Below are 20,002 nucleotides of genomic sequence, written 5' to 3' on the forward strand. Positions count from 1 at the left end.
TGTGTCTGTCTGTGTGTGTCTGTCTGTGTGTGTCTGTCTGTGTGTGTCTGTCTGTGTGTGTCTGTCTGTGTGTGTCTGTCTGTGTGTGTCTGTCTGTGTGTGTCTGTCTGTGTGTGTCTGTCTGTGTGTGTCTGTCTGTGTGTGTCTGTCTGTGTGTGTCTGTCTGTGTGTGTCTGTCTGTGTGTGTCTGTCTGTGTGTGTCTGTCTGTGTGTGTCTGTCTGTGTGTGTCTGTCTGTGTGTGTGTGTGTGTGTGTGTGTGTGTGTGTGTCTGTGTGTGTCTGTCTGTGTGTGTCTGTGTGTGTCTGTCTGTGTGTGTCTGTCTGTGTGTGTGTCTGTCTGTGTGTGTGTCTGTCTGTGTGTGTGTCTGTCTGTGTGTGTGTCTGTCTGTGTGTGTGTCTGTCTGTGTGTGTGTCTGTCTGTGTGTGTGTCTGTCTGTGTGTGTGTCTGTGTGTGTGTGTGTCTGTGTGTGTGTGTGTGTGTGTGTGTGTGTCTGTGTGTGTGTGTGTGTGTGTCTGTCTGTGTGTGTCTGTCTGTGTGTGTCTGTCTGTGTGTGTCTGTCTGTGTGTGTCTGTGTGTCTCTTTGACATTTCTGGAATCTCATAGCTTTTGCTGTTACTGTAAAAAAAAAAATAAAAAAACCCCTTCCCCATGTGAACATGGTCTACTTCTCCTCCGCACGTGGCATTGCAGATGTACCTACTTCGCCTCACCTCTTGAATTAGTGCAGTGCACGGGGATCTGGTACCGGCTGTGCTGATACTTTAGGCAGTGTAGCCACTTCTTCATTGCAGGGTGTGGGGAGACGTAGCCGGTAGGGCAAGGTAGGAGAATGTTAATGTGAGTGAGGCGCGGGCGATCTGTGACCTCTGCTGTGCTCAGACATTCAGGGTGACTCATTTACCCAGTACAGGACGCGGTGTCACGTATCAGTCAGTGGGACTCTACACCCGCTAATTTTACGCCTTGTTTGTGTCTTGTTTGGTACACGTCTGATGGAGCAGATGACTAGAAACCAAATCCTGGCAAATGGCCGACCGTGGGCAAAACACTCACTGCAGCTGATCCCATATGTTCCCAGGAGGGAGCCTTAATCACAGTTCAGTCCCTCCGGAGGGCACTTTACACTGATTTCATTACCAATCCACCTTCTCTATCTATCTGCATGTGATGGTGCTGATCTTCCAGTAACATCACCCTAAATTCAGGCCCGGTAATTCCATGTAATGAGGCTATTTGTAATACATAACATCATTAGGGTTGAGTGGGGGATTTTGCAGTCATTTAATGTTACAGAATTTTATTTTAAGGCCCTGTGCGCACTCTGCGCTTTTGTCGCGGTTTTGCTGCATGAATTGCTGCAGAAAATGTTTATAACCTTTCTGCAGTCCTTCCCCAGCAAAACCTATGGTAGAAAAAAAAGGTGTGCGCACACTGCGGTTTATTTTCTCCTACAGGTTTTGCTGCAGACTTTCTGCAGCAAAAAGAATGAGTATGTCACTTCTTTTCCACATGTACCTGCGGTTTTTGCCATAGATAATGGTAAAAAAAAATCACAGGGACCAACCCGTGGAAAATTCACGGAAAAACCGCATGCGGATTTCGGGTGCGGTTTGCTGCAGTTTTTACTGTAGGTGGAGAATTCTTTCAGATGGTGCGGAAAGTCCATTTTCTAGTTCGCACAGGGCATTAAAGGGTTTCCCCAGTACTTTGCAAATGAAGTTTATTTAGCATATAAGAACATTTTCTAATATATTTTTTTCATTAATATATTATATAATTAAAGGCCGAAAAGCAGACTGACGTAGAGCTGTCCACAGCTGCAGTTTTGTTACAGTGCAGGCAATCCTCTGTGAGCTAAACACAGCAGATCGCTGCCTTTTCTTACTTCGTTTCTTGCTTTCCATTTCTGATAAAGCCCCAATGATCTCCAGGATCTGTCATACATCGAATAAGTCATTTTCTGTACGCGTTATTTTCCACATATGATAGGTATGTAGGTGTGAACACAGCCATATCTCCGGTCATACATGATAAGTTCTAGCAGCCTGCTTATAGGTGTGATAAGGTCAGATATACGGCAGCTGAATGTTTCCAACACTTGCAGTGATTTTGAAGTGGGAGACGTCGAAAACATTCATTAGACATTTGCAGAACGTTTCATTAGGCCTCTTGCACAAGCCCATGCAAAACACAAACCTTTTGCACGGTCCGTGGTGAAGGTGCGTATGTGTGTGTGTGTCCTTTACGTGTGCTATTCCTGGGCTGTCCATGTGACATCCGAATTGTGCACGGACAGCACAAACCTGTATACTTATCTGCCTCCTGCTCTGCTGTTTCTTCCGGGTCCTCAGTCAGTGCAGGGAATATGCATGAGCTTAATGAGCTGGACCCGGAAACAACAGCAGCGCTGGAGACAGGTAAGTATAAAAATTCTTAATTTTAATGTGACCTGTGTGTTCTTTGGTACGTGTCCCACTGATGTCACATGGATCACCTTAGTCTGAGACCCGTGCTGTCGGCAGAAAACTGACATGTCGCTGTGTGGAACAAACATGCCTGAGCCTCCACATTGGCATACAATCCATGTGTAAACGCGAATGTGTGACCAAGCCCATTTATTTTAAGGCTATGTGCCCACGTAGCGTATTTTCCTGCAGTTACGCTGCGTTCTGCACCGCAGCGTAACTGCATGCGTCCTGCGTCCCCAGCACAATCTATGAAGATTGTGCATTATCCATGCCCACGTGGCGTATTAGAACGCAGCGTTTCGGCTACTGCCAAAGCGCAGCGTTGTAAGAAGTGACATGTCACTTTTTTCATGCGCTTTGGATGCATCCCCCGCTCTGTCTATGGGAGGGGACGCATCCAGAGCGCATGAAATCGGCTTTTCAGTACGCACTGTTTCTGCAGCGATTTGCAGTGCACGTGTGCTGTTCAAATCGCTGCAGAAATTTCTCCAGGCACAGAACGCAACGTGCGCACAAACACTAATGGGTCTCCGTGAGTCCGTGTTTCTGGTACTTGTGGAAACGAACGTCACATACTGGAGACACGGATGTGTGAATGAGGCCTTATATAGGGAGAAGGGAAACAAGTGATTTCTCCTCTGTAATCAGTCACTGCTGTATCTGAGGTTTGTGGCTAGTGAATTACCAGCCAGACTTAAAGGAGTAGTCCAACATTTTTTAAAGTAGCCAATGTGATAAAATAACTGCACTATATTCAACATTACCTCAACAATCCCTTGCTGGCATTAGTTTGTGATGTACTGTACTTCTGGCATCTCCACCCCCAATAGTATTACATATGGGCAAAACCTGGAAGGACGGATGGGGGTTTTGTGTTGTATTCCAGGGGGGGAAATAGCGGATTGATGTATGTTAATTATTTAGCAGATCTTCTGCCTGCAGACACTGATTTCCACTGTCCGGATGGACTGATCATGTATGGTGGGGATTCCCATGCTTAGAGTTTATGGTATATCCAGAGGTGTGTGTGTGGGCAGAAATCACCATAGAGGAATTTTACTTTTTAAAAAAAAAAAAAAAAAAAAAGAGCCCCCTTGTTGCCAGAAAAAATCAAATTCAGATAAGTCTTCCCCCACCCCCTGGTCCAGGACTAGCTCTTATCCGCTGCTCAGGTCTCTATACTGGCTGCTGCCGAGATGTCACATTGAGAATTCACATCACCGCTGCAGCCAATCACTGAGCTCTGGGGCTCTGCTGATGTACTGATGTAGGTGGCATGAGCCGCTGAGCTCTGTGATCGGCTGCAGTGGTGTGTTTGCTGTTGTCACTCCACCTATAGCACAGAGCTGTGAGCCGCAGTGGACGGCCACCTGCGGGGATAACTATCCGACTTTGTAATTTTACAAGTATGCGATCCTCTGGGAACCCCTCTGGAGGTGGATTTCCAGGTTTGGACATTGGGGGTCCGCAGTGCATAAGACTGAATGGAAAACCACATTATACCCTGTACTGTATTGTAGAATTTTTATACTAATCCCTGTTTTTTCTTCCATGCTCCAGGACACAGATTCGGAAATGTCTTTCATATTTGAGTGGATATATAACGGCTTCAGCAGCGTTCTGCAGTTTTTAGGTAATGACTTTTGGAAGTGTCTTATCTATTTCTTTTCTTTTTCTCTGCTTTCTTCAGCAATAAATGTCACCTTCTCCGTGTGTGTTATGACTGGTATTACAGCTCCGCTCCAATGACATGAATAGGGGTGAGCTGTAATACCACAAAGAGCCTGTAGATGGCTGAGGTGCTGTTCTTGGAATAACGCAGCCATGTTTTTCTAATCCTGAAAAAAAACCTCTTAACAGTCTTAATATTTTCTTACACGCTCCTGAAAACGCTTTGCTTTCTTCCAGGATTATACAAGAAGTCTGGGAAACTAGTATTTTTAGGCTTGGACAATGCTGGTAAAACTACGCTGCTACACATGCTGAAGGATGACCGGCTTGGCCAGCACGTCCCCACACTACATCCAAGTACGTACCAGCTGCCGCCATGTTCTTCATGCAGTGTATTGCATTTCGGAAGAAAGTACGGCCATATAGGACATATACATAGATGACTACAATAAAGGCTGTGACCCTGATGGAGATAGTCTGATTGTGCAATCATCACCCTCCGGCCAGGAGCAGAGTATTGTGGTTTCATTGTATAATGCTATAGAATTCCTGAATATTAGATTTCTCACAGTATATACAGTACAAACCAAAAGTTTGGACACACCATCTCATTCAAAGAGGTTTTTTTTATTTTCAGGACTCTAAAAATTGTAGATTCACATTGAAGGCATCAAAACTATGAATTAAAACATGTGGAATTAAATACTTAGTGTGAAACAACTGAAAATCTGTCTTATATTCTAGGTTCTTCAAAGTAGCCGCCTTTTGCTTTGATTACTGCTTTGCACACTCTTGGCATTCTCTTGATGAGCTTCAAGAGGTAGTCACCGGAAATGGTTTTCCGACAGTCTTGAAGGAGTTCCCAGAGATGCTTAGCACTTTTTGGCCCTTTTGCCTTCACTCTGCGGTCCAGCTCACCTCAAACCATCTCGATTGGGTTCAGGTCTGGTGACTGTGGAGGCCAGGTCATCTGGCGTAGCACCCCATTACTCTCCTTCTTAGTCAAATAGCCCTTACACAGCCTGGAGGTGTGTTTGGGGTCATTATCCTATTGAAAAATAAATTATGGTCCAACTAAACGCAAACTGGATGGAATAGCATGCCGCTGCAAGATGCTGTGGTAGCCATGCTGGTTCAGTATGCCTTCAATTTCGAATAAATACCCAACAGTGTCACCAGCAAAGCACCCCCACACCATCACACCTCCTCCTCCATGCTTCACGGTGGGAACCAGCCATGTAGAGTCCATCCATTCACCTTTTCTACAAAGACACGGTGGTTGGATCAAATTTGGACTCATCAGACCAAAGCACAGATTTCCACTGGTCTAATGTCCATTCCTTGTGTTCTTTAGCCCAAACAAGTCTCTTCTGCTTGTTGCCTTTCCTTAGCAGTGGTTTCCTAGCAGCTATTTTACCATGAAGGCCTGCTGCACGAAGTCTCCTCTTAACAGTAGTTCTAGAGATGAGAAGGTGTGTCCAAACCTTTGGTCTGTACTGTACATTGTCGTTTCTATTTAGCTGACCGTAGCTGCGTTCCCACTATCAGGATCAGTTGCATTTTGGTGCTACAGAATTTCTGCGCCATCTCTGCACCTTTTTGTTTACTTGCTTTTTTTTATTGCGTTTTGACACTGCGTTTTTTTTGTCTCTTTGGTGTCTGATCCCTTGTAAATTAAAGCTGTTTTGTTTTTGAAATTTCCTGGTATTGACATCATTAGGAGCGGATTATATGCGTTTTGGTGCGTCTCTGCCACGTAAACCCAACACAAGCATGTGTGCTTTCTTCCTCCATCTAATGCAAGTCTATGGGGAAATGCCACACAGCATTCCATAAGAGAAATTGACATGCTGCGGACCAGAAACACGCACCGCAGGTCAGATTATGCAGCATAACAAAGCCCAACGGACAGCAGATTTCTATTAATCAGATCCACCGCACTGGAATGAAATGCTGCATTTTTGACACTGCGAAAATACGAAGTGTCAATAACACAGGTAACACTGATCGAGGGAACGTACCCTAAGGGTATGTGCTCACGATCAGGACTCGCTGCGTCCTGGACTCAGCGGGTCCTGACCTGCAGGGCCGTGCGTCTCTTCCGCAGGAGAACGCAGATCGCAGCTGACTGTGCCCACGATCAGGGTTCAGTGCGTTGCGGTCTCCTCGTTGTGTTCTCCCTACAGAGGGCGCATGCGAATCTGCAGAAAATAATTGACATGCTGCAGTCTGGAAAGACGCACCGCAGGTCAGTGTTTGATGTGGCAAAACAAGCACAATGGGCACGGGATTTCTAGAAACCCATCCACTATTATTGTACTGTAGAATGCAGCGTTTTGGACGCAGTGAGAACACGCTACATCCAAAACACTACAAACACTGATCGTGGGCACACAGCCTAATTGTTACACCATATAATCCTAGTCCGGGCAGTCTGCAGATGCGCCATATTTATCACAGTATCTGTGTGATTAGCGCATCCTACTAGAATTAGAAGCTTTCTGGTCTCTGCGTCCTCTTTTTGGACTTTCACAATTTTTGCCTCCTTTTCTAGGCACTTTTGAGATGTTTGCACCAGGACATATTATACATATATTATTATGTACAATGTCCTCATGTGAGTCCGCATATGACACTGCAGTAGTTAGTGTGTCTGCTTAAAGAGAGCCTGTCAGCAACATTTTACTAAGTAAAGTACAGACAGGGCCATATTGGGGCTGACACACTGATTATGATGATACCTGAGGTGAAGAAATCTGTTTTATGTGTTTTCTTTAATCTGCACTTGAAGTTTTCTTCTATTCATATTTTCGTGTATTAAGGCAGAAGTGGTGGAAGGGTCTTCAGCTCTGTTCCGGCCCCTCTGCTTCCTCTTGGTGTCTTTTCTTCTTATTTAAATGTCACGTTGGCGCTGTCCTAGCTGCTGGAGGCCATTGCTCAGATTGTCTTATCAGCAATTAGGAAAATGGCGGCTGCACATGTGCAGATTGCTTAGAGCCATCAGCGCCATTTTACTGAAGCCCACCAGGAGATCAATCTGCATAGCTAGGGAAATTAAATAATGAAGAAAAGACACCGAGGTTGTGGAGGGGCCGGAACAGACCTGAAGACCCTTCCACCAGTCCTCTCCACAGACTCAATGCAGTGATTGCACAAAGATATGAGTAGAAGAAATGTCAAACGCTGATTAAAGATAATCCACAAAACGTATTTCTTCAACTCTAGTATCATTCTAATCAGTATGACAGCGCTAATATGGCCCGGCTGCACTTAGTAATATGCTGCTGATGGATTCTCATTTAAACATGAAGATCCGCCCTTTTATTTAAAAGATTAAAAGTATTGCAGCAGTTGAGGCAGTTTGCTAGAATACACACCCAGCTGAGTAACCTCAATGGCGTCAGGTAGATGGTCCATGAAGATGGCTCTCGTTCAGCTGTCCGGCGCCATTATAGCAATTGACTGATCGGTGGTGGTGCCGGATCTGATGTTGATGACCTATCCTACGGGTAGCCCATCAGTATGGAAGTAATGGGCAACCCCTTTAAGGAACCTTTATAGTTAGCTATGTGTAGAGTGCTTTTCTCTGCTTCTGAAATGTGATTATTTATTTATTTTTTTTACGTATTTCAGATGAACTCAGGTTAAGAGTGACATCAGAGCGTGTTTGTTATTGGTACCAGGAGGGTTGTCCATAACTGGAGAACTTCTTTAACCCCTTAACGACCCATGACGTACTGGGTACGTCATGAATCGTGTGCAGTTAATCCCCGCCCCCTGCTGTGGGCAGGCGGTGATCCGTGCACATATCGGCTCTTTTCAACAGCTGACGTGTGCCTGCTAGTCGCAGGTGGAATCGCTTCCACCCGCGGCCATTAACCAAATTCTGGCAGAGAGATGTGTATGCGCGCCGCCATGACAGTCACTTACCCTGCCCCCATCGGATGTCACGTGACATGATTACGTGACTTTCGGTGGTTGCCATGGTAGCACAGGGTCATGTGATGACGCCTGTAGCTAACATGAGTCACTTCCTCTCAATGCCGGAATACAGCCGGCATTGAAAGTAAAGCACAAATCTGCAGTTTCAGCTCTGTAGCTGTGATCAGCAGATAAGGCAGAGCGATTGGACTGCTGATCGCTATAGCCCCCTAGGGGGACTAATAAAATAAAAAAAAGTTAAAAAAAAGTTTTCAAAAAATAAAAAAAACCCTAAAAGTTAAAATCATCCCCCTTTCGCCCCATTGAAAATTAAAGGGTTAAAAAAATAAAAAATATACACATTTGGTATCGCCGCGTTCAGAAACGCCCGATCTATCAAAATATAAAATCAATTAATCTGATCAGTAAACGGCTTGTGAATTTTTTTTAACCTCTTAAATACAAGTAAACCTATTCATGTTTGGTGTCTACAAACTCGCACTGACCTGAGGCATCACATAGATACATCAGTGTTACCATATAGTGAGTACAGTGAATAAAATATCCCAAAAAATATTGTACGATCACACTTTTTTTGCAATGTTTCCGCACTTGTAATTTTTTTGCCGTTTTCCAGTAAACTATATGGTAAAACTTATGGTTTCATTTAAAAGTACAACTCGTCCCGCAAAAAACAAGATGAGGATATGGCAAGATTGATGGAAAAATAAAAAAGTTACGGCTCTCAGCAGAAGGGGAGCAAAAGAACAAAAACGCAAAAACGGAAAGTACCCGAGGGTTGAAGGGGTTAATAGTTCTAGTTTGGTAAAGAAAATACATGTAAAAAATGTAATTTTACAACCCAGACGGGCGCAGCTCCTGCCATCTCAATGCAGTCTCTCCCAGCCGTCATGTGACTGCTGCTGCCTTCTATATTCTAGCTTGAATTTCAGACAGGTTGCAGCTAATCAGTGACTGCTGATTGGCTGCAGCATTCATGTGGCATAGCAATATCATGTGACCGATAAGAGAAATAGCTTTCAGATCGCAGGAGTCTGGGAGTTGGGGGGGTGTTTTTTTTTTTTGTTTTTTTTTTCCCTCTCCCAATTTTCTGCATTAGGTTGTAGCTATTAAGAGGGGGGGACAATCCCCTTTAACAGTGGGTTTTTAACATGCAACGTGGTTTTTCTTTTTTTTTTTTTTTTTTTTTCTTTTCCTTTTTACATGAAGAGCGTACTTACTCATAGATTAATTGAATAGGTGAGGTAGTTAGTTTTTTTGGGTTGTTGGTTGTTTTTTTTTTTGTTTTTTTGTCAGATTGATGGTGTCTTGTGCTGATGACCCTTTTTCCTGTGCAGTCACTGGTTTCATGGTAGAACATTTATACTAGTTAATAAACCCTCTGGCATTGCTGTGGGCGCCGGGGTGCTGGTGCCATGTCTGCTGCTCTCCTATACCGGACTCGCAGGGATCAGTTTTGCTTTTCCCTTTGTACATACATAAATTCCAGTCACCGGCGTCTTGATGAGTGGGAAGACACGGTGTCAGTTCTTGTGCAGTTCCATTCAGCGCTGTTGGTGCGGCTCCAGCAGCTGCTCATGTTCCACACGGACACATTTAGCTCCGTTCTATACTTGGGTGTTTTGGGAGATCACACTGATGATGTGCTGGACACCGGATATGGAGGGATTAGAGGAGCCGGCCGCTTCTCCCAGATCTGCTGATAGGACATGCCTGTGTGTTTATCCTGTAGCTTTCTTTCTAGTGGTATTTGAATGTTGCCTATTTCACCTACAGATTTATATTCTCAGCCTCTTGCCTTATATTTGACATTGACCCATTTATTCTCTATCAAATGAGTCATTAAACTGCTGCTAATGAAACTTAAAGGGGTTTTACAGATCCAGAAAACCCCTGAAAAAAAAATGAAGATGTGCTTTGCTCACCCTCCTCTGGTCCAGTGAAGTCTCCAAGTCTATTATTGACTGAAGTCGACAGCCCTGTAGATAATCACTGGGCTCAGTGGCTCTGAGCGGCTTGTGCCATCTACATTGGCAGAGCTGCTGAGATCTGTTATTGGCTACAAATGTGATTTTTAACTCTACAGATAGCTTGAGCAGACTCCACAATGGACCCTGGACCTAGGGAGAGTGGGTAAGGCACTTAAAAAAACAAAAAAACAAAAAGAAAACAAAATAACACACTGCAGCAATGGGTTGGGACCACAAGATAGAAGTGCTTGGCTGATGTATGAGCTCCCACAGATCTCTGTACAGACTTGATGGAATGTCTGTGGCTCTAAAACGCTCTGCATACTCCAATACATAAACTTACCATCTCTGCCTGTGGCCTGAGTGATCGGTGGGTGTGTGGAGACCCACTTTAATGGAAGCCCTTCCTCTATTCACCTAACATTTGAGCATTTCGTCCGGAATGATATAACAGGAATATTTCCTGCCAGAAGGTTCCAGCTTATACATGCAGAACTGTACACATGTACCATCACCTCTGCTATAGGCTCCTAAAGCTTATAGAGGCTTCATAGTCCAAGCAGTAATGTTTCCCTAGTGGAAATTACCTGACACACAAAATCTCAAAATCCAATAAAGAAAAAGAAAACCTATAAACCTTGACAGGATTGTGCGACGTAAAGAAAACAATCTGAAGCAGGGTAAAAATAAACAAAAGAATGATGTATACTTACTCTCTCTAACCCCTGTGGCTCCAGCACTGGTCAGTCTGGTGGTCTCTGCGCCGCTCCAGTGACCTGACCGCTGCCGCTAATCATGGCATTCAGTGATCAAGTGCAGGTAGCCCACCAGAAAACACTATGAAGGTTAGAGTAGGTGAGTTGTCAGTGTTCATCATTTTTGTTATTTTTAACCCATTCCTTGTCTGTAAATTTGATAAGACAGATAAGTAATATGCTATATTAATACTTGTGTACATTTTAAAGACAGCTGCAATCAAATGCAATTTTACTTTTCTTTTTCGCTCCTAATTGGGAGACCCAGACAATTGGGTGTATAGCTACTGCCTCCGGAGGCCGCACAAAGTACTACACTTAAAAGTGTAAGGCCCCTCCCCTTCTGGCTATACACCCCCCCGTGGGAGCACGGGTCCTTCAGTTTTTTGCTTTGTGCGAAGGAGGTCAGACACGCACGCATAGCTCCACTGTTTAGTCAGCAGCAGCTGCTGACTATGTCGGATGGAAGAAAAGAGGACCCATACAAGGGTCCCCAGCATGCTCCCTTCTCACCCCACTTTCTGTCGGTGGTGCTTGTTAAGGTTGAGGTACCCATTGCGGGTACGGAGGCTGGAGCCCACATGCTGATTCCTTCCCCATCCCCATTAGGGCTCTGGGCGAAGTGGGATTTTACCGGTCTCCAGGCACAGAGACCGTGCTCCATCCGCAGCCCCTGGAGAAGCCGCTGGATTTGGAGCTGAGTATCGTCAGGGACATGGCCCTGCTCCGTCAAGGTACTCTGTGTCCCCGTGCATACGCGCGCACACCGCAGCATTGCTGGGTGTGTTAGTGCGCCGGGGACAACAGCGCTGCTGCGCTTGTGCCATTTCCTCACTTCAGCTTAGCTGAGTGGGTAGACTCAAGGAGAACGGTCGCGCCGGCCGCTGGGACTGCGACGCGGCTGGGACTTGTGGTGCGCCGGGGACTTCCGCGCTGGCCGTGCATATATCACGGCCGCGCTTATTACTACAGTCCCCGGCTTTTGCGGCCTAGTTCGTTCGTTCCCGCCTCCGCACCTGCCAGTCAGGAGGAGGGCGGGACGCTGTACAGAGCATCAGCGCTGAGGGCTGGAGTCGTTTTTACATACTCCAGCCCTCACACCAGGCACAGTAGGACGCAGTTTCCCGCTCTTTGTTTGTGGCACGCCCACGGTCCGCCCCTCTTCACAGAACGCCGGCAGCCATTCCTGCCTGCACGCTGAGCTGCAGAGGGGAGACGGGGAGACCCAGACACGGGATTCTACGGCCTCATACCCGCTGTTCAGCGGGCGGTAAGCAGCCCTCAAGGGCTCACCCCCACTTGTGCCGTTTGTATACTGAGTATTTTGTGTTTGCAAATACTTTGTACTGTACGGTCGCTGGTGATTCTCGGCTATATACCCTCCTAGATTACAAGGAGGCAACGGCATGTCGTCCGCAAAACGCAAGGGTGCCAAGGCACAGACATTATATGCTGCCTGTACCGCATGTGGGGCTGCTCTACCGGCAGGTTCCACTGACCCCCATTGTGTGCAGTGCTCGGCCCCTGTGCAACTTGCACAGCCGGGGCCTCTGCTGGACGTGACCCAGGGTGTACCACCTGTGAATGCTGTCCAGGTGACAGGAACGGAGTTTGCAGCTTTTGCTGACAGATTGTCTATGACCATGTCAAAGATTCTTGAAACATTGCAGTCTAGACCAGTAACTCAGACCATGGACACTGTGGCATCATTGCTCCCTGGTCCCCCTCAGCTGGAACACTTCCAAGCTCCGGGGGTGTCACATGCACCCCAGGGTGACGATTCTGACTCGGACGACAGTCCCAGACAACCTAAGCGGGCTCGTTATGAGGGGCCCTCAACTTCGTCTCACTGGTCAGGATCCCAGCGGGACGAATCTATGGGTGATGAGGCGGATGTAACTGATCAAGATTCTGATCCTGGGTCCGCTCTCAATCTGGATACACCGGATGGTGACGCCATAGTGAATGATCTTATAGCGTCCATCAATAGGATGTTAGATATTTCTCCGCCAGCTCCTACTGAGGAGGAGGCAGCTTCACAGCAGGAGAAATTCCATTTCAGATATCCCAAGCGTAAATTAAGCACTTTTCTGGACCACGCTGACTTTAGAGATGCAATCCAGAAACACCACGCTTATCCTGAGAAGCGGTTTTCTAAACGGCTTAAAGATACACGCTATCCTTTTCCCCCTGACGTGGTCAAGGGTTGGACCCAGTGTCCCAAGGTGGACCCTCCAATCTCCAGGCTTGCAGCTAGATCCTTAGTTGCAGTAGAAGATGGAGCGGCACTTAAAGATGCCACTGACAGGCAGATGGAGCTCTGGCTGAAATCCATCTATGAAGCTATTGGAGCGTCGTTGGCGCCAGCTTTCGCAGCCGTATGGGCACTCCAAGCTATTTCAGCTGGGCTTATACAAGTCGACTCGGTCACACGTACATCTGCCCCGCAGGTGGCACCATTGACCTCTCAAATGTCTGCATTCGCGTCTTACGCGATTAATGCTGTCCTGGACTCTACGAGCCGTACGGCGGTGGCGTCAGCCAACTCCGTGGTTTTGCGCAGAGCCCTGTGGTTGAGAGAATGGAAAGCAGATTCTGCTTCCAAGAAGTGCTTAACCAGTTTGCCCTTTTCTCGTGACCGATTGTTTGGGGAGCGTTTGGATGAAATCATTAAACACTCCAAGGGTAAGGACTCTTCCTTACCTCAACACAGACAAAACAAGCCCCAACAAAGGAGGGGTCAGTCTGGTTTTCGGTCCTTTCGAGGCTCAGGCAGGTCCCAATTCTCCTCGTCCAAGAGGACTCAAAAGGATCAGAGAGGCTCAGATTCTTGGCGGACGCAGTCACGCCCAAAAAAGACAGCAGGAAGAACCGTTACCAAGACGGCTTCCTCATGACTTTCAGCCTCCTCTCTCCGCATCCTCGGTCGGTGGCAGGCTCTCCCGCTTTGGCGGCATTTGGCTGTCACAGGTCAAAGACCGTTGGGTGAGGGACATTCTGTCTCACGGGTACAGGATAGAGTTCAGCTCTCGTCCTCCAACTCGTTTCTTCAGAACTTCCCCACCGCCCGACCGAGCCGATGCTCTGCTGCAGGCGGTGGCCGCTCTAAAGGTGGAAGGAGTGGTGACTTCCGTTCCTCTTCAGGAACAAGGTCACGGTTTTTACTCCAATCTGTTTGTGGTGCCAAAGAAGGACGGGTCCTTTCGGCCCGTCCTGGATCTAAAGTTGCTCAACAAACACGTAAAAACCAGGAGGTTCCGGATGGAATCTCTCCGCTCCGTCATAGCCTCAATGTCTCAAGGAGATTTCTTAGCATCAATAGACATCAAGGATGCTTATCTTCACGTGCCGATTGCGCCAGAGCATCAGCGTTTTCTACGCTTCGTTATAGAAAGCGAACACCTGCAGTTCGTAGCGTTACCTTTCGGGCTGGCAACAGCCCCTCGGGTCTTCACCAAGGTCATGGCAGCAGTAGTAGCTGTCCTGCACTCGCAGGGTCACTCCGTGATCCCGTATTTGGACGATCTACTTATAAAGGCACCCTCTCAAGAGGCATGCCAACACAGTCTGAACGTGGCACTGAAGACTCTCCAGAGTTTCGGGTGGATTATCAACTTTTCAAAGTCAAATCTAACCCCGACCCAATCACTAACATATCTTGGCATGGAGTTTCATACTCTCTCAGCGATAGTGAAGCTTCCACTGGACAAGCAGTGCTCTCTGCAGACAGGGGTGCAATCTCTCCTGCAGAACCAGTCCCACTCCTTGAGGCGCCTCATGCATTTCCTAGGGAAGATGGTGGCAGCAATGGAAGCAGTCCCTTTCGCGCAGTTTCATCTGCGCCCTCTACAATGGGACATTCTCCGCCAATGGGACGGGAAGTCGACGTCCCTCGACAGGGATGTCTCCCTCTCTCAGGCAACCAAGGACTCTCTCCGATGGTGGCTTCTTCCCACCTCATTGTCAAAAGGAAAGTCGTTCCTACCCCCATCCTGGGCGGTGGTCACGACAGATGCGAGCCTATCAGGGTGGGGAGCAGTGTTTCTTCACCACAGGGCTCAGGGTACGTGGACTCAGAGAGAGTCCACCCTTCAGATCAATGTTCTGGAAATCAGAGCAGTCTATCTTGCTCTGCGAGCCTTCCAACAGTGGCTGGAGGGCAAGCAGATCCGGATTCAGTCGGACAATTCCACAGCGGTGGCGTACATCAACCACCAAGGGGGAACACGCAGTCGACAAGCCTTTCAAGAAGTCCGGCGGATTCTGACGTGGGTGGAAAACACAGCATCCACCATATCCGCAGTTCACATCCCAGGCGTGGAAAACTGGGAAGCAGACTTTCTCAGTCGCCAGGGCATGGACGCAGGGGAATGGTCCCTTCACCCGGACGTGTTTCAGGAGATCTGTCGCCGCTGGGGGATGCCGGACGTCGACCTGATGGCGTCACGGCACAACAACAAGGTCCCGGTTTTCATGGCACGGTCTCACGATCACCGAGCTCTGGCGGCAGACGCCTTAGTTCAGGATTGGTCGCAGTTCCGACTACCTTATGTGTTCCCACCTCTGGCATTGTTGCCCAGAGTGATCCGCAAAATCAGGTCCGACTGCCGTTGCGCCATTCTCGTCGCTCCAGACTGGCCAAGGAGGTCGTGGTACCCGGATCTGTGGCATCTCACGGTAGGACAACCGTGGGCGCTACCAGGCCGTCCAGACTTGCTGTCTCAAGGGCCGTTTTTCCATCTGAATTCTGCGGCCCTGAACCTGACTGTGTGGCCATTGAGTCCTGGATCCTAGGGACCTCAGGTTTATCTCATGATGTTGTTGCCACCATGAGACAGGCTAGGAAACCATCCTCCGCCAAGATCTACCACAGAACGTGGAAGATATTCTTATCTTGGTGCTCTGCTCAGGGAGTTTCTCCCTGGCCATTTGCATTGCCTATTTTTCTTTCCTTCCTGCAGTCTGGGTTGGAAAAAGGTTTGTCGCTTAGCTCCCTTAAAGGACAAGTCTCTGCGCTATCCGTATTCTTTCAGAAGCGCCTGGCGCGACTTCCTAAGGTACGCACGTTCCTGCAAGGGGTTTGTCATATCATTCCCCCTTACAAGCGGCCATTGGAACCCTGGGATCTGAACAAGGTTCTGATTGCTCTCCAGAAGCCACCTTTCGAGCCTATGAAGGAGATTTCCTTTTCTCGGCTTTCACAGAAAGTGGCTTTTCTGGTGGCGGTCACGTCTCTTCGGAGAGTGTCAGAGCTGGCGGCGTTATCTTGCAAATCTCCCTTCCTGGTGTTTCACCAAGACAAGGTAGTACTGCGTCCAATTCCAGAGTTTCTTCCCAAGGTGGTATCTTCCTTTCATCTCAATCAGGATATCACTTTACCATCTTTGTGTCCGCATCCAGTTCACCAATTTGAAAAGGGTTTACATCTGTTGGACCTGGTGAGAGCACTCAGGATCTACATTTCCCGCACGGCGTCTCTGCGCCGTTCGGATGCACTCTTTATCCTGGTCGCTGGTCAGCATAAAGGGTCGCAAGCTTCCAAATCCACCCTTGCGCGGTGGATCAAGGAACCAATTCTTCACGCCTACCGTTCTGCTGGGCTTCCGACTCCTTCTGGACTGAAGGCCCATTCTACCAGAGCCGTGGGTGCGTCCTGGGCATTACGGCATCAGGCTACGGCTCAGCAGGTGTGCCAGGCGGCTACCTGGTCGAGTCTGCACACTTTCACCAAGCATTATCAGGTGCATACCTACGCTTCGGCGGATGCCAGCCTAGGTAGACAAGTCCTGCAGGCGGCGGTGGCCCACCTGTAAGAAAGGGCTGCCTGACAGCCCGATCGCGAGGTATTATTTTACCCACCCAGGGACTGCTTTTGGACGTCCCAATTGTCTGGGTCTCCCAATTAGGAGCGAAAAAGAAGGGAATTTTGTTTACTTACCGTAAATTCCTTTTCTTCTAGCTCCAATTGGGAGACCCAGCACCCGCCCTGTTTTTCTGAGGGTATTTGTTTTTCGGGTGCACATGTTGTTCATGTTAATAACTTACGTTCTCCGATATTGTTTATCGGATTGAATTTGTTTTTGAAACAGTTATTGGCTTTCCTCCTTCTTGCTTTTGCACTAAAACTGAAGGACCCGTGCTCCCACGGGGGGTGTATAGCCAGAAGGGGAGGGGCCTTACACTTTTAAGTGTAGTACTTTGTGCGGCCTCCGGAGGCAGTAGCTATACACCCAATTGTCTGGGTCTCCCAATTGGAGCTAGAAGAAAAGGAATTTACGGTAAGTAAACAAAATTCCCTTCTTTTTTTTTTAATTTTTATTTTTTAATAAATGGGTTGCTTTATTAAAGGGGTCACAGAAAGGTGCCTGCTTGAGACCCCTTTTTAAGAGCCAGAATTGAGACTGACGTCTGCTCAGGTGCTAGATAAAAAAAATCTACATAAAATATATTTTTTACAAATTATTTATGAGCTGTTCAGATAGAAAAGTCTATCAGACGCAGGGCATTGAGAGCAGGAACGACCATTACACATTTAGAAGGAAGCGATTAGGGCACATATGAATACCATAAAATCAGGACAAAACCCGGGACTTTATAAATGATTTTATTTATTTTTTTGTTAGTTTAGGAAGTTATTAAAATACTCTTTGAAGTGGAATAATGTTTCTTGCTTCATTTTGTTGTATTTTTACATGTCTTACAATATATTTTTTTTAAACCTTCACTCACAGCATCCGAAGAATTGACGATTGCTGGAATGACCTTCACAACTTTTGACCTTGGGGGGCACGAGCAAGGTGGGTATTCTGGTCATGAAAGAGTAAGGTTATGAATCGCCCTGAGTTCAGGAGTCTTTTACTATATCCCCTAAACCGCTATCATAATATTGTATAGTCCGCTAGAATGTTTGGGGTTTTTTTTGTTTGTTTTTTTATGGAAACAGTCTCCTGCCGCGGCTGTAAAGGTACTGTCACACATAACGAGATCGCTAGCGAGATCGCAGCTGAGTCACCGTTTTGGTGACGCAGTAGCGATCCCGTTAGCGATCTTGTTATGTGTGACACCAGCGATCAGGCCCCTGCTGTGAGATCGCTAGTCGTTGCTGAATGGTCCAGGTCATTTTCTTCAAAGGCGACGTCCTGCTGGGCAGGACACATCGCTGTGTTTGACACTGTGTGACAGGGTCACAGTGACTGCTGAGATCGTTATACAGGTCGCTACTGCGACCTGTATCGTTCCTGCATCACTGGTAAGGTCTGACTGTGTGACATCTCACCTGCGATCTCCCAGCGACTTACCAGTGATCCCTATCAGGTCGCATCGTTTTCGGGATCGCTGGTAAGTCGTTGTGTGTGACTGGACCTTAAGTCTCTTTTGATAATTTTTAGCTTTCAGCCCTGCAATTTAAAGCCGCACTCCAGCGGGTTGTTTTATTTTCATCTTAGGAGTGCCACTCCAGCGGCAAAATTAAAACACAGCAGTTGTGCCTTTTTAAATGTCATTGATTTGATATCCAGGTTAAAAGCAACCTGTAATAAAAAAAAAAAAAAAGCACTTAACCTGCAGATAGGAGGTTAATGGCATCCTAAAGCTGTCCAGTCACTGCACTGAAAGCCTTGCTACCGGGAGGACTTCACTTTCTTCCTCCGTCTTTCAGTCCTAGAGTCGCGGCCGGAGCAGTTTGTCACTGCTCAGTATACAGTGAGCAGCGGCTCTGACAGCCAGCTCTATACTGATGCAGTTGTGTTGGCTGTCAGTCAGTGCCGGGATGTAATTAGTCATCTCTATGACTGAAAGTCAGAGGCTGCCAGGGAGAATAAAGTTAATTTCCTCCCAGTAGCCGGGCTTACTGTGTGCAAGCCACGCAGTTTTATAACGCTATTAAAGGAAACCTGTCAGGTATAATATGCACCCAGAACCATCAGCAGTTCTGGGTACATATTGCTAATCCCTTCCTAACTGTCCCTGTATACACTAGCATAGATAAAGAGATCTTTAGAAAAAGTATTTGTAAATATTGTTTACTATATGCCAATGAGGCCAGCGACTAGTCATGAGGGTGTTACTTCCCCCGACTAGCAGCCCGTTTATGTTAGCACCCCCCCCCCCCCTCCTGTGCGTGTACTAACATCCTATTCAATGCAATATCACCAGCGGTGATGCGTGTACCTGTATCCGCGGTGAACACTAAGCTGAATGCCCCACATGTCTGGTCATGCACACTGGACCTGATGTTGGGACACGTACACCCAGCTTCATACTGCACGTGACCGGAAGAGTGAGGCATTCAGAAGCGCGGACACAGGTATGCGTGTCACCGCTGGTGATGTTGCACCGAATAGCATGTTGGCACACTCCTGTGGGCATACTAATATAAGAGGGCAGCTAGACGGGGGAAGTAACTCCCTCGTGACTAGTCACTGGCCTTATTACCATATGATAAAAGATCTTTAGAAATACTTTTCTTAAAGATCTCTTTGTTAGTATATACAGGGACGGTTAGGCAGGGATTAGATGTATGCACCCAGAACTGCTCGTGGTTCTGTGTGTATATTGCACCCGACATATTCCCTTTTAACCTATAGGTTAACCCCACTGTTGCATGTTAATAGCATTTTTTTTACATGACAAGATTCCTTTTAAAATGTATTAGCAGATTTTTGTTGTTTATTCTGAGCAGTGTGAGGTAGGAACAGATTCCAGTGATGTATCACTTATTAGGCTGTGTTCTATAGTGTCAATAAAATTAGTGTTTTATCAGCATGAGATTATCATTTCTAGGTGCGGAGTGCAAGTCAGACCATCTAATTTGGGTAACCGTGCGGACACTGCTGATTGGCAGCTTGCTGACAATGTACAGTGTGCACAGGAAGTTGCCATTCAGGGGTGTAGGCAGGTAATAGAGCTCAGCATTCTGAGCACTGCCACCTCTCCAGCAGGGATTCCACTCAAACTGCACTAAGTAGTCCAGTAAGCGATAAATCGCTGGAATCAGGCTCTACACCATGCTGCTCTCAAATCCCAGAGCAAAAACCTGCTGACACATTCCCTTTAAGGGAAGAACAATTACTAATTTACCTTCAAGGTATATGGAACTAATCTTTTGAATTACTTGCCTTTTTTTACTTTTTTTATGTAAATATTTTCCTCAGCTGATTAGTTGCATTGGGCCTATGAGAACAAGTTTGTGCAGTT

The 20,002-nt window shown here is 47.0% G+C and overlaps 1 protein-coding gene across 2 annotated transcripts in view; it reads left to right on the forward strand.

The window, feature by feature from the left end:
* Positions 1 to 20,002, forward strand: part of SAR1A (secretion associated Ras related GTPase 1A) — a 52,616-nt gene that overhangs the window by 18,639 nt on the left and 13,975 nt on the right. For both annotated transcript variants that reach the window (XM_075347235.1, XM_075347236.1), the window contains exons 2-4: positions 4,030 to 4,102; positions 4,378 to 4,497; positions 17,539 to 17,604. In XM_075347235.1, the coding sequence (XP_075203350.1) occupies positions 4,045 to 4,102; positions 4,378 to 4,497; positions 17,539 to 17,604 (244 nt within the window). In that variant the 5' untranslated portion in view covers positions 4,030 to 4,044. The remainder of the gene's footprint in view (positions 1 to 4,029; positions 4,103 to 4,377; positions 4,498 to 17,538; positions 17,605 to 20,002) is intronic.

The sequence above is a fragment of the Anomaloglossus baeobatrachus genome, chromosome 5 (assembly GCF_048569485.1).
Source record: "Anomaloglossus baeobatrachus isolate aAnoBae1 chromosome 5, aAnoBae1.hap1, whole genome shotgun sequence".
NCBI lineage: Eukaryota > Metazoa > Chordata > Amphibia > Anura > Aromobatidae > Anomaloglossus > Anomaloglossus baeobatrachus.